The sequence below is a fragment of the Colias philodice genome, chromosome 22 (genome assembly GCF_061535455.1).
Source record: "Colias philodice isolate Cphi_HAF_F1 chromosome 22, ilColPhil1 Martin Lab GWU primary, whole genome shotgun sequence".
NCBI lineage: Eukaryota > Metazoa > Arthropoda > Insecta > Lepidoptera > Pieridae > Colias > Colias philodice.
The window spans coordinates 679,764-699,162 of record NC_143107.1 but is presented as its reverse complement, the minus strand read 5'-3'; the positions used below and the strand labels follow the sequence as shown (position 1 = coordinate 699,162).

General features: G+C 32.7%; 1 protein-coding gene across 1 annotated transcript; it reads left to right on the top strand.

The window, feature by feature from the left end:
- Positions 1-850: 850 nt before the first annotated feature.
- LOC149478259 (facilitated trehalose transporter Tret1-like) lies at positions 851-17,722 on the top strand. Its single transcript, XM_089709242.1, has 4 exons — positions 851-1,632; positions 9,001-9,166; positions 9,663-9,850; positions 16,589-17,722. Exons 1-4 carry the CDS (start codon positions 853-855, stop codon positions 17,651-17,653), a joined length of 2,199 nt encoding a protein of 732 aa, XP_089565368.1. The 5' UTR covers positions 851-852; the 3' UTR covers positions 17,654-17,722.
- The last annotated feature ends 1,677 nt before the right edge of the window (positions 17,723-19,399 follow it).

Below are 19,399 nucleotides of genomic sequence, written 5' to 3'. Positions count from 1 at the left end.
AGTAGGTAGAGTCTATTACAATTTAAAACTATTTTTTTTTATTTATCCCCGCTGCATAGCGGTAAAATATTAATTATTTATTCGATTCATTATTTTAAGAAAATGCCGCATTTCGTGAATATTGCGACGTTGTTGTAATTTTACGAAATAAATTATAGATTTTAGCTTTTCATAGAATAAAATTTGTTTCATTAACAAATGCCAATACTAAAATATTATATTCCTGAAAATTATAATTATAAGAAAAGTTTTAAATTGAAAGAATCTGCATCATTTTATTTAAAAACCAAATCTATTAGAAGTTTGAACTTATACCTTTTACAATACATGTAGGTACGTACGTAGTTAAATGCGGTTAAATCTGTCCCTACAAGTTACAACCTACTTCTATATTTTTTCTCTAACGTCTTTCTCTCTACGTCTGCAATGTCGAAGTCTCTTCAAATTCATAAGAATAAACGACATACAATTGAGAAGCATCCACGCAGTCAAATCCTCGTCATTAACTTGAGCGGTTCGTTTATTATTAAGAAGTATTTTGTATTGAAATTCCAAAACCTTAGGGGCTCAAAATGCGATATCTTACTTCTTAAATGGCCATTGACTCAAGCAAATTGTCGATCTAAATAAATTACTGTGGAATTTATTCGATTCATTATTTTAAGAAAATGCCGCATTTCGTGAATATTGCGACGTTGTTGTAATTTTACGAAATAAATTATAGATTTTAGCTTTTCATAGAATAAATTTATTTGTTTCATTAACAAATGCCAATACTAAAATATTATATTCCTGAAAATTATAATTATAATAAGTATTTTATTAAATTTTCATTTCTTTCCAGACAGCAGGATGGCCGGGTCGCGTGAAAGGTTACTGTACGACAGAAGATCAGACTTTGACTATGAATATGACAGAAGACGACGCTACGAGCAAAACCGCTACGAAGCATGCCGTTCCGAAGTAAACCGTTCCGAACCAAACCGGTACAGAAGTGAGAGATTCCAACGAATCGATCGTCCACGTAGAAACGGTTACGTTTACGAAGACATTTATTCCGACTTCGACGAAGCTCAGGGCCGCTTGTCATTATTCAGACCAATTAGACCAGAATACTTGAACCTACCAACTAATTATACTAAATACAACTCCCTACCCAGACCTCATTACAACGAAAGGAGATATAAGAAAGACTATTACGACTTTAGAATCGAAGAAAGAAGGCCGCGAGAGCCGTATGATTATGAACGAAATAAGCGTAGAACTGACTACGCAAAACCAAAAAATGTGGCTGTTTGTAAGCCTCTTCGTATACCAGAACAAAACGTACGTTATTGGACAACCGATATACCCAAAGAGAGGAAAAAGAAAGACGAAACGAAGAAAATAGTGAAGTTTTCAGAAGTGTCGGGTTGCCAGAAAATGGTGGTCGATGATCCAGTTTGCGGTAAGAAAACCGTAGCAGCTAGGGAGTTAGAGGTATCCTTGGACCAAATGATACAAAACGGTTATTTCGAGAAGCACAATATTCCGATACTGAATGATAAAAAGGATGATACAGTGAAAGTTCCAAACGGAAAGTGCTTATCAGCAGAGACGCCGGCACCGCGCAGATACCGACATTTACCCCAGGTATGTATGCTTCAGATTTTATCTTGTCCATATTATCTAATATGCTAAGCTACAATGCGGTTAGCAAGCAAGTTGAAACGGTTATTTGCTCTTGCAGTTTTTGGTGTCTGCATACAGATCTTGTTTTTAAATTTTAATTTAAGTATAAATAAAACCTTTTTACTTTTTAATACTAAATATTGTATACGAGAGAAACTTCTACAACAGGTTTTGAGATAACAATGTATAGCACTACATAGACGGATTTTGAAGCGGTTTTCTTTGAATATAGAGTGATTCAAGAGGAAGGATCAAAAACATAATTTCTAAAGTTTTTATAAAAATGACGAAGCCACGCGCGGAAAAATTAGTACTACATATAACTGAAGTACAAATTACAGTACCAGTAAACACTCAAGCTCTCAAATAGAAACATTATGACATGTAAAGTGATTATGAAACATATTTATATAGATTATGCCATTAAGTTTAGTCAAGATGGATAATTACGGGCATTAGCCGACCCGAGTTCGGGTCCGTCCTTGACCAAAGGGTCTATGTAGTCACTATGTAGTACATGATCGTTATATCGCTAAGTATTACATTAAAATCTGTTACATTTCAATTTTGCAAAATGTATTTTTCATTTTTAAGTACTTATAACTCAATTAAAATGAAAAGCTGGTTCAAAATTTGCCTGTTGTAGGCAACAAGTTACAACACACACGTACCTACCTACACATCTAGTCAGTTTATAACTTGCTTTATCAGCTGTTTAATTAACAGCCTAGCCATTTTATTTAACGATCCGGTTTAACGTTATCCGCGTTTTTATTTTTTAATCCATACTAATATTATAAATGCGAAAGTAACTCTGTCTGTCTGTCTGTTACTCAATCACGCCTAAACTACTGAACAAATTTGCATGAAATTTGGTATGGAGATATTTTGATACCCGAGAAAGGACATAGGCTACCTTTTATTGCGAAATACCACGGGCGAACCTCTAGTACTCTATAAAATCCGTATAAGTACAGGAAAAATATCCATCTAATTTCTTCCAGACCCAAAATTCGTAGCAGTAACTAACATCATATCCTCACAAACTTTCACGGATATAATAATAAACTTCTTACTATAGTAGGATTACCTATATTCGCCGAGACATTGTACATAATATAGCTATATAAGAATAGTATTATATTATCTGTGGCTATCTTTTCGATAGTTTTGATCTCTACTCGGGATAAGTACATAATCTATGAACATATTTATAAGTATTGGCTTAACATTTACTCTGATATTATGGGCGGGGCATAATCTTCATTGATTTTTACTTGACCGATATGGTAAGGCAAAATTTTCTTTAATCTTGGACTAAACTGACTGAGAAGACGAGATTTATGTTTCGTATAATATTATATTACACGTTTTTATTTTTCATTGTTCAAAAACTACTATACTTTCGCAAAATGTCTTTCAAACTCAAACTCAAACATTTATTTATTCAATTAGATTTCTTCTAGAAGCACTTTTGAAACTCATTAGGTACATATTTTTAACATTTACCACCGATTCGGAAAGCAGTATCTACGGAGAAGAATCGGCAAGAAACTCCATAGTTGCTCTTTTTAATCATGTCAGTTTTACAATTTTACAATTTACATATGTAACATCATATATTATAGTAATATGCCAAAGAACAATATAATATGCCTGTATTTCAATGCGATTTCCTTTAATCCTAATATCTGAGAATCTGATCATAGTTATGATGTAAGCTTTCTGATCCCCAATCGGCTTGACTCATCACGTTACAATTTGACGCAGAAATGATTTATTCTCTCTGTTAGTGGCAGATTAATAATTAGGTCAGCGCCATTGAACTAGCGGGTAAGAGAGCGGAGAGCGATTTGAAAAAGTTATAGGCAGTATTTTCTAGTGTTTGATTTTACGCGAGTATTATACATTTAGAAATTAAAGACTTTTTAACAGATTTTAAACGCGATTTATTCATAGTCAAAAGTTATAGGTGTTTTTGTTAATTTATCGCAATAACGTATCATAGGAGTAAACGAGCGAAATTTTCTTTTCCGAACATAGAAGACAACGCACGGTATAAAAAATAGTTCCATAAAACGCTGTTTGCGTAGCCCATCCCGTGGTAACCACAAAGTCCAGCGCTTAACGGATTTCTTCCCAAGAGAATTATTTCACGATGAATGCCAGCTATGGACAGTTCCATGACTTTATAAAGCTTTGTGTACAATTTGCCTTTTGTCAAGGAATTATGAAAGCGCTAATTGAAATACTAATCTTAGTTCTACAGCTTTGCAAGGCATTCCTATTGTTGCTTATGTTATAACAATTCTGATTTTATATGAAAATGTGAACATTTTATCTTTCATTTCTAAGCTCTTAGTTTCTCAAGGTCTTATGTTTTAAATAAATTTTAAAATATAACTTCTATTTCATCATGTATAAAGAAGTATTATAGTACTTTTTAAGTTGAATTTCTATAAGCGCGTTGAGAGTAAAATTTCAGTTTCGCGTCATGGCAATACCATCACGTAATAAAGTAAGGCGACGCTTTTGGTATCTTTGAATCTTGCCAAAGGAGTGGAGTTTCAATTCTGACACGTGTGCTCGGTACAAACGTCCTTTTTTTAATGTCATGTCAATGTGGATATCACGTAAAAAAATTTTAGAAAAATTATAGTAGAATAAGTTAAAGTATATCCAACTGATATTTTTATTTAGAGCCAATTGGTTCATATAATCGATAAAGTAGTAATTACATAATTTCAAGTAGGTACTTAATCCACGATATATTATATAAAGATTAAAACATCGCATAATTGAATTATTTGAATACATATCAATTTAATTTACATAAAATCTAATTACGCATAAACTTATTCAGAAGCTGTAGAAATACATTTGTTTGTTTTGTGGATTAACATCACGACCTTTGTATAAGTATATAAATTAAGTAATATTATGTTCTTAGTAAATAGTACCTTTAATACATACCTATTAGTAAAAGCCAGTAAATCACAATCGAAGTAGAACCATTTTTATGTTTACAAAATATATTATTTGTATACTTTAATTTAAAGAACATAATGTCATAATTATTTGCTTAAATAATTGTCTAATTATAATACAACAATGCTTATGTTTACAATTAATATTAACCGAAGTTTACAAACATAGTAATTAGCATGGTAACATTTTGCACGTAGTTTGCTTAATTAACCGTAAATGTAATAATAAATAATGAACTAAAAATCATAATAAAAGAACTATTCAATATTTTTTCTTTTGAATGTCAAGTCTAATCTATACCATTCTATACTAATACATATTATAAGCTGAAGAGTTTGTTTGTTTGAACGCGCTAATCTCAGGAACTACTGGTCCGATTTGAAAAATTATTTTGGTGTTAGATAGCCCATTCATCGAGAAAGGCTAGAGGCTATATATAATTATTAATTCATTACTCCATTTAATCCATTTCATTCATTCCATTCATTCATTCTGAATATTTCATAATCTGTTTACAATTAATATAATACTGAATTAACAAACTGTCAAACTCATTCGTTATTTCATTAATCAAACATTCATTAAATGAACGAAGTTTTAATAATAAATTAAAACAATTGAAATACGGTATAGTTTATTGACGATTTCATGATCTGCTGGCCACAGCCCACATCATGAAATGCGAGCAAATCTACGATATGGCCACGACATATACATACTTAGTTAAATAACAGATACTTTTTTAGATAGTCTTACTGAAAATACAATTCAATCATTAATTTATTTTTTATCGAATGACGTCCCTCATCATATTAATATGTATAATATTATATGGAAAATTGAGACTCCATCACATATCTCATAAACTTCAAAACACACTTTCTTCACGTTCCCTTACAAAGTAAATACACTTACAAGAAATAAAAACAAAATAATTCCATGTCACGCACTGTACGTGCCTAAACACTGATGGATATTGTTTACCGCTCCTTTAGGTGCCAAGGTACTTATGTTAACGGGAGTTGCTTGTACCATAATTTAATACTATAGTACTTGTACAATGTAGGTACATACAGTAAATTCTAGATTATTTTGTACTAGTAACGCGACCCGCGGCGTCTCGCGTGTGTACCCGGGTTTAAAGTAGAATATTTGTTAATTCAGATCTATCTATCTCGGAATCATAAACAGTTTTTGTGTAAAAGGGTAACAAACATCACACAAAATTTAGTATTATTAAAAATACTAGATGCTTGCACTAACGGCTTTTACTTTACTTAATTTTCAAATAGATGGCATTTTACCGTTTTACCAACATTTTAAATCAGTTTTCTGATCAGCCTGCGCGCCTGTGATCAGTCTGTTTTATTAAAAATACCGCGCTATTTTCAAACAAAATTTCAATTTTACGACAAAATTACCTATAAATATAATCAAGTTGGAAACTTATTAAATTTTTCATCGAATAATAACAAAATAGGTCAATAACCTTTCAAGTTTTTCCTTCGAAAGCATCGTTAACCCTTTTAAAATTGGATCCTTGAGTTTGGAAACGTTTGCAGAATTATTAATTTTGGATACGCCGATTTTACTGCCAAGTGCGATCAAGTGCCTACTCCATTTTAAGATGCTTTTTGTTGTGGAATTTAGGTATTTTATTTTTATCTGATGCTTTCTTAAAGTCTCTTGATGACAAAATTAATGTTGTTGACTTGTCCATATTAAAATTCGGTTATATATAAATTTTAAAACGATGGATCAGTAAATGATAGTGCAGTATCTCTATTATGTTGTGCAAGTTTGATTTTTACTTCTAATTTGCCTTTATTTTCATCCAGTGTTTTGCTGTATTTTTTTAAATTAAGTAATGTTCGGTCTTTATAAAAAAACTTTTAAAGCATATAGTAATATACAAAGATTTTCATGACCCGTTAAATATAATTGTTTCGTAAACTATCGAATTGTATCAAAATTTTCATCGATCGATTACCACATCCACATTTTCCCAGTTCCTGTAAACACGATGACGTAAGCAGTTTGGAACATAACCGGGTCAAACGTTAATGCATCCAAAGTTCAGCCTTTTTCACGATAATTTGTATTTCGGATTATTACGTAAATTGGAACGTTATTTTGCGAAATTAATAGCATCAGGATTAATGGCGGTATAAAATTTGTTAATAATTGAAGTGAAAAGTTTTTAACGAAAGAATTTTAAGCAAATCAGCAATTAGTAGGAATAAAGCAGAATCACTTCCCGCATCCTGTATGTATGTATGCTTATATCTTTAAAATTACACAACGGATTTTAAATAGATATATATCAGTTCTTTAATTAGATAGAGTGATTCGAGAGAGGAAGGTTTTAGTATATTATAATTTATATCGTTTTAGATAATACGGATGAAGCCGCGGACGGAAAGCTATATACCTAGTATAGGTAGCTTATAAGCCGTGTTGTGTTAGATTAGCTACTTATACATTAATCAGATAATACTTCTTAATAATACTTTTAATGTAACGAGACTGTACTAGAACAATATCGTTACATTATTATTCTCATTTCTATAGATACAATTTTAACTACATTCGCCATGTGTTTAAATTCGACCTACTCTCTCTAACGACACTCACATACATTCTGCGTCGAATGAAACACACATTTGATAAATGTGTATGAAAACAACGATATATTATGTAGCATATACGTGTAGAGAAATAACTGTGAATATACACTTGTTTATTTTATAATTTAAATGAAATTATACCTACCGATCCATATTAAATGCATCTCATCTTATAATACACGGGTACATGGCAGGCTTACATGGGGACACAGGTCCAACACGCAGAGGCCCTTTAGAGAATTTTAATGTGTTGTTAGCCACCAGCCGCAGCCTTATTATTGAAATCTTAAAACATATACATTTCTGTTTATGGTATGATAACTATGTATAATATGATTTTCTCTCTGCTGGAAACATGGCTGGAAGCATGTTTTATTTTATTATTTACTAGCGACTCCCCGACTTTACATGGGTAGATACAATTATGCAAGAAAAATAATATTTCAATATGAATCACTGTATCTATAAAAATCCGTAACTTCGTTTATAGATCTAAGCATACACAGAGCAGGCAGCTACTTTTATTTATTTATTTATTATACATTTATTTAGGAAACATTTTTACAATTCTTAAATACTAAACAATTAAAAAAATACACGTATTTAGTGTAGCCAGTCTTATAAATTGTTTTAGTACTAATTTCAGTTACTAAATTGTAACTTACGAATATTGTACAACTAGGCGGTTAAAACGTCAATATAATTTGGTCTTACTTTGAGTGTGGTTTACTATATGAGACATAATCAAACATGAGCTAGGCGAAACTAATTTGACTAGAGCTTTAATAACCGACTTGTGTGTAAGTTGGTAGAATTAGATTTATTAAGGCATTTACAAGGGAATATGGTAGTATTATGACAAACCTCTTGTATTAAATTGACCCGGGATAATAAATAATTATAAGTAGACTGTGTTAGTAGAGCAGCTTTTGATTTACATTATAACGACGTAACAGACAAAAGAAATTAATTGTTTCCTCTATAATAAATAAGTTTATATTTATATTTTGTTCATAGAGACGACAAATTTCGTGATATTACCTATCTACGAAAGTTCGAAGTTTTTTATAACAATTTTGGACATATTATGAATCTACTAAATTTCGTTAACGTCTTATGTTGTTTATTTTTCTGTATTTGCCATTATTTAAAAAAATGAGTAATTTTTCTTGCCTTTAAGCATTATAAAAAATACATTCAGAACCAAAACAGTTCAACAAAATCCGAAGGAACGAACATGAAATTTCTCGACGTAAAAATATGATATCTTCCCTCTATTAGGCGCCATGTTGAATTTATTATGTGATATAGTCTATCAACGATCAAGATGTCATCATCAATATCTCATTTCACAATTTTGAAGTTTTGCACAGATTTAAAAGTAAAATTATTAGACTTGTTTCAGTTTTGGCGGGGACATCCCCGAAAAACATAATATTTATTTGAATGGCCGAGAAGGACAATCGTACTAAAACCACGGCATACTAAATTTAATAATAATTACGTACAAAAACTATATATTTTAATAAATATAGTACTTAGTTAGATGTAAGTGTGAAATATAAATTACTAGCTGCGCTCCGCGGTTTCACCCGCGTCGCTCCGCTCCTGTTGGTCTTAATGTGATTATAATAATTATTATACAATTTTTAAATGTTACTTATAATATTTATGTAGATAACTAATAATATTTTAATGTATCCTACTTTTTCAGGTGATAGCAGCTCTAGCAGTCTCCCTAGCGCCGTTCTCAGCGGGTCTGGGTAAAGGTTACAGCTCGCCCGCAATCGCATCCCTCCAGGGTCCAGCAAATGCGACCAGACGCGACTTCCAACTGACAGACCAGCAAGCGTCGTGGTTGGCGTCGCTGTCCTTTTTGGGTAAGTTTTACTTTAATTTTTAGGTTATGATACTATAGATATATATAATGAAAACAGTGTGATATTACAACCCTTTAAAGCACAACGTTTAAAAGCATTAAAATATGTAGGTATCAGTTTATCACTACCTAAGAAAATGAACAGCTAATACATTTTCATAATCATATCTGATGTAGTCCAAGCTGTCCAAGTGATAATAAAGCCCACATTGTGGATACCTAATAATAGCAAAAATTTCTGAAAATAAATAATATCTCCAGAGACAGTCGACTTACCCTCGACTCTTAGAAAAACCTTTTCCTAAAAAGTGCAATCTTAAAAATCCTTTTCATAATATTACCTGTGAATTGTGATATTACTATTATTACTACTTTCACATATAACATGGATATAATAATTAAAACATTAATTAAACATGGATATAATTAATCATGAATTATTTTGCCAAAATAAGATAATACCATGCATTTTCCAAAAATCTGTTTTCATATTACAGGAGCGCTCTTTGGCGGCATGGCGGGCGGCGCGGCCATGCGTCACGGGCGGCGCCGCGTGCTGTCCCTAGCTGCGGCCCCATGCAGCTTATCCTGGTTGCTGACTGTGCTAGCCACGTCGGTTCGAATGATGTGTATTACTGCCTTCTTGGGGGGATTCTGTTGCTCTATATTGACTATGCTTTCGCAGGTATGTTATGACTTATGAATAACTTGTTGTTGTGTGAAAATGTGTGTTTGTGTTCGTGTATGTTTTCTTATGTTTGTCTAGGTCAATTAGATGTTAAAAAAAATAGACGATGTCAGCCACTTCATCTGCTTTTCTTACTTTTGTTTCAAATTAAAAATTTTCATCTCAAGTCTTCAAGTTACTATTATATTTACTAAAAATAACAGTTTTTCAAGTGATTAATTCCAAGTAAGTTCAGTCATACATACAGTCTTTGTTTTTCTGATTATTCGAAGTTATCTTTAGAACGGCTGAAACGTAACCTACGTCCTTAAAATATTATTATTATTTATTTTGTTTATTATTTTGAAGTTTTCTAAAATCTAAATCATGATATTATTCCATATTCTACGCTAGCACTCAATACAACTAGTTATATGAATATTTTATTATACGCAATAACTTCAAATTGACGAAGGGTATAAGATATTTCTGTTATATTAGGTCCCAGTCCCTAAAAAACCGATCAATAATACGGATGTCAAATATTATCTGCTCCATACCCGTCGAAGGAAACGAATTTTCTCTTTATTATAACAAATATCCTCGTCAATAGATAAAAATATGATTTCCATATATTTCATCTCCAAAACTCTCTATTTAGTATAATTTATACTGTATTGATACCTCTATATGGAAATGCATTTAATTGACTATTATTATTATTCACTAGTTCCACTTTTATTTCAATTTTAATTCGATTTTATGTAGGTAACGAAATCGATCGTATTTTGGCATTTTTTAAACTAATTTGGCATTAGCGAATTGTATGTTTCTTTAAAAAATCTTAACTCTATTTAGATAATTAATAACCCTGATATAAACTGTTCTTTCAAACTTTATACTGTATTTTCTTTAATTATTATTTTCCATCTAAAACTATCATAATGCATGCTGTAAACCAAATTACTAACAATATTCAAAGACTAATATATATTTTTTTCTACAATGTCCTTATTACATATCTCTATGAAATAATTTTAAATATTTTTATTAAATTGCTGAAAAAATGTGACCCAAATTCTTACACAGCTACATACTGTAAGTAATGACAACATTAAAAGCAATAACTTCCACACCCCCCTTAATTGATTATAAGAACTTCTAGAACTTTCCGGAATTCCCTCACGACGTCGTTGACTAATTTCGTAAAATTCCCCAAAAAGGGAAACTTTTACAAGATAACGTTATTATAATATACAAAGCCTGAGCCTTAATTCCAGGCTTCGAACTTTATATTAGGAAATCCGTAGAGATGGCGTAATTTAAAAAGTTTTCGGGTATGTTTGTTTATCAGGGCTTTGTCGTTGTTAATTGGAACGTTAGGACCAAGGAATGATAAGAAAATTCGTTTGGAATAGATCATCGTTTATTGATACGAGTTTGTAAACAACTTCATCAAATTAAATGTAAACATATCTCCGATTACCCCATCGAGGCGAAAATTCTTTTAGATTTGAAGCATCCTGTTTATTTTTGATTAAATAATTTTTTTCTGTATCGTTATTAGTTATTTATTTAGGTAATACGCAAAAGTTGCAAATAGTTTTATAAACATTTTGATGACAGGGCAAGTGAAAATGTATAAGGATTTCTTCCAAAGTCTTAGTCCAAAGTAGTTAGCGACTGCTTTTATCATTTAAAAGTATTATTTTAATTTATTAAAAAGCAAAAGCCATAAATATTAAATTGAACTTACAAAGAAACTTTTGCTTTTATTTCCTAAAATTAGTGACTATCCTAAACAATTAATTTAATTATTTAACTACTGATAATAATTGCGAGTTTATCCAAAACAGTTTTTATTTATTTTATTTTATTTTATTTTGGTACAGTAACAGATTGCAGAACAATTCCTTATATCTAGCTCTTATCTAATAATACATATAAATTCTACAACCCAATAAATACCGTACACAGCTTTGAACCAAAAAACAAAAACCGTTTACATTATGACCATGTTTTTGTTCCTAATCCATATCTATACCAAGCTATAGCCAGGAACAAACATAAACCGAGAAAAAAAAAATTCTAACAGAGAGAAAAAAAAAAAGCTACTATTTAAAATACAAAAAAAAATAAAATACAATACGTTGTTACAGCAATTTGTGAACATTACTTCTAAAAACATCCAAACTACCCAAGAATAAGTCACAATCCGGATCTAAATTATTATACAGGCGGCACATTCTGTGTACAGGATTGTTATGCGAAACATTGTTTTTGGTAGGTGGTATGCTGAATAGACGTGGGGTGCGTGAAGGGCGGGTAGGAGCTCTAAAGTTAAGGCTAGCCAAAAGCTCGTTCCCTAATAACCCATTGGCTATTTTATGCAGATTGCACAAATCAGTCAGGGTCCTACGGCTTTCTAAATTCATTAGGTGGAATTTACGCAAACGCTGATCATATTCAGGTATTTTACGCCGTAAACCTAATTTACCACATAATGTACGTAAGAAACGCCTCTGCACAGCTTCAATGCGGTCTTTGTGATTATTGTATATTGGAAGCCACACCGATGAACAATATTCCAATATACTTCTTACTAGGGTTAAATATAATATTATCCACGACTTCGGATTTTTGAATGGTGAGGCAGTACGTAAAACAAAGCTCAAACTTTTATTGGCCTTACTGACAATGTAATCGTAGTGCGGTCTAAATGATAGTGAAGAATCGAACATCACACCTAAGTCTCTAACGACCTTGACTCGTTCCAGTGTTACATGACTAATGTTATAATTAAAAATGATCGGCCTTTTACTTTTAGTAAAACACATTACTTGGCATTTTTTAACATTGAGGGTCATACGATTGGTATTGCACCATTCACTGACGACATCTAAATCCCTTTGTAAGGTCTGACAGTCACTATAATCTTGTATTCTGTGGAAAATTTTGACGTCATCCGCGTACGCAAGAGTATTACATGAGATTAATTCAAGAAGATCGTTAATATATATCAAGAATAGCAGTGGCCCCAAATTGGAACCCTGCGGTACACCGGAAGGGGATAAGAATGGAACAGAGTCATAGCCATACAATGCAACCAATTGTGATCTATTAGCTAAATATGAACTCATCCACCTATACAGACTACCATGTATGCCAAGATGATTGAGTTTTGAAAGAAGGATAGTGTGATTTACAGTATCAAATGCTTTGGAAAAGTCTGTATAAACCGAATCCACCTGTAATTTACTATCAAATGATTCTGTCAGATAATTAGTATAAATGAGTAAGTTTGAATTTGTTGAGCGACCAGCTACAAACCCATGTTGTTTGTCGTTTAATCTATGTTTGATATGACTATACATATGTTCGTATATAATGCTTTCAAATACTTTAGCAAAGCAGTTCAAAATACTAATTGGTCGATAATTTTCGACATTTCTCTTATCACCGGATTTGAAAATTGGTGTCACTTTGGCTAGCTTCCATAAAGACGGAAATGTTCCTTCGATTAAAGACTTGTTAAATAACAGAGTTAACGGTTTAACGAGAGATGAGGAACATAAACGTATAAAGACTGGTGGTATGCCATCGGGCCCAGTGCTCTTGGTTAAGTCGATTTTCTTTAGATAAGATAATACTACGCTCTCAGATATGTGTATGTTGTTTAGTGTGTAGTTTGATGAAGCAAATTTGGGAATGTAGGCAACTTTGCAATTTTGCTTATAAACCGAAGAAAAGTATGTAGCGAACAAATTGGCTATATCATGTCCTGTGTCAGCAACTTGATTTTTGTAGTACATACTGCGAGGAATGTCGTTTGTAATTTTCTTGTTTTTTGTATATCGCCAGAAAGACTTCAAATCTTTAGTGAGACTGGATTCGATATTACCAATATACGACCTGAAACAAGAATCTATTAATTTTTTCGATCTAGATCTTAGAATTGAAAAAGTATCATAATCACGAGGATTGGAGTACTTTTTGTAACGGTGATGAAATTTCTCTTTAGATTTAAGTATTCTTTTTAAGTCCTTCGAGAACCATATGGGATAGTGATTCCGGTGGCGTTTTATTCGTGGTGTATATTTTTCGATAATAGTATGAATATTATTATAAAATAGTTGGACAAATTCATCTATCGGTAAGTTCAAAGCAAGTTGTTGCCAGTTTATTTTTTGGATATGGTCGTTACAACTATTGAAATCGGTTTTGTAAAAACACAGCTTGTCAAAAGAATTATTTTGATTCAGAGATACGAGCATGTAATTGAATGTGATTTCCAAAGGAGGATGATGATTGTCAAGGCGGCTTAAAGGAGCGCCGTTAGTAATTTTGTATAAATCTGGCGTATTTGTGATTACAAGATCTAAGAACCTACCGTTTGTGTTGGCTATGTTGTTAATTTGGGATAATGACGTGCACTGTAAAAATTCGTAAAGTAATTTTGTTTTTGGACATGAGTAACTATTGAGGCCGCCATTATCTGACCATATTAAATTGGGAAAGTTAAAATCACCTAATATAAGAGTACTACAATCAGATGAAGTACCTAAAAAATGGGAACATTTTTCCATATATTCAGATACCACACTCGTTGACAAGTAATCAGGTAGGTAAACAATACATAGGTTTAATACAGCACGATTTTTTAATTTAATATGTAGCCATAGGTCTTCTAAGAGTTCGGACTGCAAATCATTCCTTTCAACGACATCAAAATCTTTAGACAAGGCTACCAGCACGCCACCACCATGACTTTTGTTATATGCACTACAGAATGCTTCGCTTCTATCTCTACGTATCACTTGATATCTATTATCAAAAATTTCACTCGAGAGAACAGTATTATTTAACCAAGTTTCACAAATACATATGATGTCATAACTATTAATCAAAATGGAATTAGAAATTTCTATGGTTTTACTCTTCATACCACGTATATTCTGATAATAAATTGAGAAAGCCATTTTCAAAAACCAGAAAAAATTAAGAAACAAGTTAATCTAAAAAAGATAAAAATATTAATTTAACTAATGCATTAAATCTAAACTTTTACTGTCCTTAATGAATATATATTGCGATCCGGGGTCTTTTCTCACAAATATGCGGCCACTACGAACCCAAACGAATTTGTACGATAACTCCTTAGCTCTCATTCTTGCTGCAATGTGTAGAGCCTGATTTTGAGGAGATAAGTGCTCAGATATATAAACGGGCTTCTTTTCACCGGCCATACCTAATAAGGCAGTATTGAGTTTATTATCAGGATTTGCTTTATTATATCTATAGACAGCGGAGTAAAATTCATCTCGTCGTCTCTCGCTGTTAAATTGCACAATAATTGTACGAGGAACATTCGTGTTTTTGTTCTGTTTAGCCACACGGTTACACTTCACGACATCACCATCGGCAATTTTGTGTCCAACAATAGAAGCGCACTGCTGTATTAAGTTAAGGACATTTTCAGATGGGTGCTCAGGAACACCTTTTATTTCCAAATTTTTGTCCCTAAGACTTTGTTCTATTTTGTTAAGTCGGTCAGACAATTCATGGACAGATGATTTTAAAGCATCATTTTCAGATTTTAATTGCTTGTTATCCTTCGACAAAGACTTTATATTTTCACGCATCTCATCATTCATATCGCTCAAAAAAGAAACAGATTTACGAAGTTCCAAGAGCTCTTCCTTAAAGGTGACCAATTCCTTCTTTAATACTTGGGATAGCAAAGATGGTATTTCAAGCCTAAGGGAATCGAGAAGTTGATCCTTCAAAGAACCGCTTACTTGATCAGTTGGACTTACAATCAATTGAGGTCCTGTGGGAGGTACCTTAACTTCCAGAACCTTTGTGTGAGTCGGACGACGGGCTGTGACAAAGTTAGGAGAAATGCTATCCTCGTCGCTACACGACACCTCAGCACCAGTATCCGACTTTAACGAACGTACAGGAGTGTTGGAATTGTCTCCCTTGGGACGCTTATTTCTACATGCTTGACAGGTCCAATTCTTCTTGTGCTCTTTAGTCATAGAATTTAAGAAACGCCTTTCAGATATGTTTGCGCACAGAATGTCATATATCTTTTCACATAGGCTACATTGTATGAAGTGTTTCCCGGAGATTGGGGTCAAACATCCAGCACAGGAAAAATTATTATTTTTAGACGCCATTTATTTTATCTTATATGTCTATAAGATAAACAAGACTATTGTATTCTGATTACAAATAACTTGATGAAATTCAATAAATAATAAAAGATCAAATTTTTAAATCATTAGTCTCTGTGAGGCACACGCATATGTTATACCACTCGACGTATCGGAAAGTTCCTTAATCTTTGACGAGCGATGAGTAGACGACGACACTGGGGCTGTGCGTGCGAAAATCACCCGTCCGCACTAGCAATAACGGTGGCGTTCGCATACACAATGAATCACACTTTTTCTTCGTACCGTCAGATGATATTTTGTTGCACTAATTACTTTGAAATTGTTAAACGAAAGAAACACTTTATTTCTTCAATTGCACAGAAACAGAGTTAGTTTTAATTTTTAATGTTATTTGAACTTTCGAAATAAACAAAGTTTTGCACTGGCTAACTCGAATTAGATTATTTATACTATTATTTATCACAGAACAACAAACTTACAAAGTTAACAGTTTACCGGTTGGGTCAAAGATTGTGTACGTGATTGTTTATTTGATTATGTACGGATATTTACGTATTGTTTTGACAAATTTCAGGTGTACATCAGCGAAATATCCGTTCCCGATATACGCGGCTGTCTCAGCGCCGTGCTCAAAGTGGTCGGCCATCTTGGAGTTCTCTTCAGTTTCACCATAGGAGCCTACTTGGATTGGCAGCAACTAGCTTTGTGCATATCAGCTGCTCCACTACTACTGTTCTGTACGGTTCTATACATCCCAGAAACACCAAGCTACCTCGTGCTAATCGGTAAAGACGAAGAGGCCTACAAAAGCCTGCTTTGGTTACGCGGTCCAAACTCAGACGTTGCCCAGGAACTAGCAACAATACGCACCAATGTGCTGGCTAGCAAGAATTTCAGTCAACGACAGAGTCAAATGTCTAGCAGTCAATTGATAAGTTCTTTAGACGTTAGAACTATGAATCGCCTACTTGGACCCATTTTAGTAACGTGTGGACTCATGATGTTCCAAAGATTTTCTGGAGCTCATGCATTTTCGTTCTACGCTGTGCCGATTTTCAGAAAAACCTTCGGTGGTATGAATCCTCACGGCGCAGCAATAGCAGTTTCTTTCGTACAATTATTGGCATCGTGTCTCTCTGGTCTTCTAATAGACACAGTCGGTCGTCTTCCACTACTTATAGTCAGCTCTGTTTTAATGTCCATGGCCTTAGCTGGTTTCGGTAGTTACGCTTATTACGAAGAGGTTCATAGGAACCAGAGAATTCAGAATGTCATGTTTCATCAAACCGTTGGGCAGAATGATTGGATCCCCTTACTTTGTGTCCTTGTTTTCACGATTGCTTTTTCTTTAGGAATGAGTCCCATATCTTGGCTCTTGATCAGTGAATTGTTTCCTTTGGAATACAGGGCTTTTGGCAGTGCTATGGCTACAGCGTTCAGTTATCTTTGTGCGTTTGTTGGTGTTAAAACATTTGTAGATTTTCAGCAAGCGTTAGGATTGTATGGGGCTTTTTGGTTGTATGCTTCTATAAGTGTGGGAGGGCTTTGTTTTGTAGTTTGTTGCGTACCAGAGACAAAGGGTAGAGATTTGGATGAAATGGACCCCAATTATGTCCAAAGTTTAAGCCCCAAGAGGTAAGAGGGTACTGCCATTAGCTTCGTTTGAACAATTAGGTAATTATTTGTTATTTTCTCAATCTTATTTTGAATTTGTTGCTATTAGAAATTCAATTAAAAATATAATATAGATTAACTAATTGTCATATCCCTAAAAGATGTTTCTCAGTAATTCTTAAATAAATCATTTCGATCAATGAAGACAAATCTTTTTGAAAATAATTAGATAATAATATTTTTAAACTATCGAGTCCACTGCAAAATTTTGGCTGTGCTAAATAAATTAAATACTGACATTTTTATCTAATACCACTGTTACTCTTAGTAATTTATACCTACATATCCTTTATCATATCTTAATTCAAATTATTTTTAAATCCCTGAAATATTACAAATAGCAGTTATCGATGAAATCTAGAAAAATCTAAATACAAATAACAAAATATATTTAAAAAATGTAAAATAAAATTTTGTAAATAACTTCTCTATTTAGCGGTCCATTAATATTATACAATTTATTATTTTAAATAAGCTATATTCCTAATATACAATGAAGCCTTAATTTATTTTCAATTTAATCCAGTTAGATTAACTGAAATTTAGAAGAACGAATTCACAACCGGTACTCAACTTTGACAATAAAAATAGACAAAGTTGTAGGTATACAGAAAGAATAGAATTTCTTTCTGTATACCTTGAATGTATAGAACCACAGTAAACAGAATACGAACAGTAGCGTAACTCTCTACAAAACGTTATAAACCGCTCACTCACACAAACATACGCATCGACGAGACTCCGAACTCCGAAGCGACCGCTTAGAATTTTTGCTACCGATCGTATCTGTTAACTTTAATAGAACTCTCTAGATATGAGGTGAGGAACGGCAGGTTTAAGCATAGCGGGGACCAATAGCGGTACACGAAATATATCTTTAAACGCTTATTGGCTCAAAAACTGATTAAAAAGTTGAGTAACGCTTGCAAATTCAAGTGCAAAAATAATCTATAGTACTTATCAAAAATAATCAAAATGCGTTTACCCTATTTACTATTTTATCGAGCTTTCAATCTATTGAATAACGTGACAATAAATAAGACAATAAACTTTAGATAGTAGGCTTATATTACGTATATGTATTGATGTACAACAAGTATTTTCCTCCATATAATATTATGTCATTTAGATTTACTTGACTATGGAGTATGGAATGAGTATGGACAATTTCGACAGTAAACGAATGAATAATTTGGAAAATCCAAAAGTGCACGCCTCATAATTTTTTTTTAATAAATATTTATTAATTATTATTTTTGTTTATTTAATAACAATTAAACCACATCGAATCAGACCCTGAAAAATGAAAGGGTTCTATTCCTGAGCATACTCAAGCGTAAGAGAAAAAAAAAGACTCGATTAGTAAAGTATTTCGGTCGCTATCGTGTTAACAAGAAAAAGGATCCGCACATACAGACACACGGACGTCCAAGACAGAACTTTTTTAAACTGTTTTTTAACTAGTTTAAATAACAAAAATGACATCAAAAATATCATGAACGTTAAAAATAGTGTTTTTTCTTAATATGTGTGTGTATGTATTATCTTACAAGTGCAATGTATGATACATAAAGACATTTTAAGTTTGAAAAATAAGATGTTTTGCGCGAAGTGACAGTAGTACCCACCTCAACGCTTCGCTTATGAGGCGTGCAATAAATGTGAAGTAACACCTGTATTTGATACAACAAGGAATATTATATTTGAGTAT

Coding starts and splice junctions, on each gene's coding strand:
- LOC149478259 (XM_089709242.1), top strand. CDS start 853: ATGGCCGGGTCGCGTGAAAGGTTACTGTACGACAGAAGATCAGACTTT. Junction 1,633..9,000: donor GATACCGACATTTACCCCAG/GTATGTATGCTT, acceptor CTACTTTTTCAG/GTGATAGCAGCTCTAGCAGT. Junction 9,851..16,588: donor TATTGACTATGCTTTCGCAG/GTATGTTATGAC, acceptor GACAAATTTCAG/GTGTACATCAGCGAAATATC.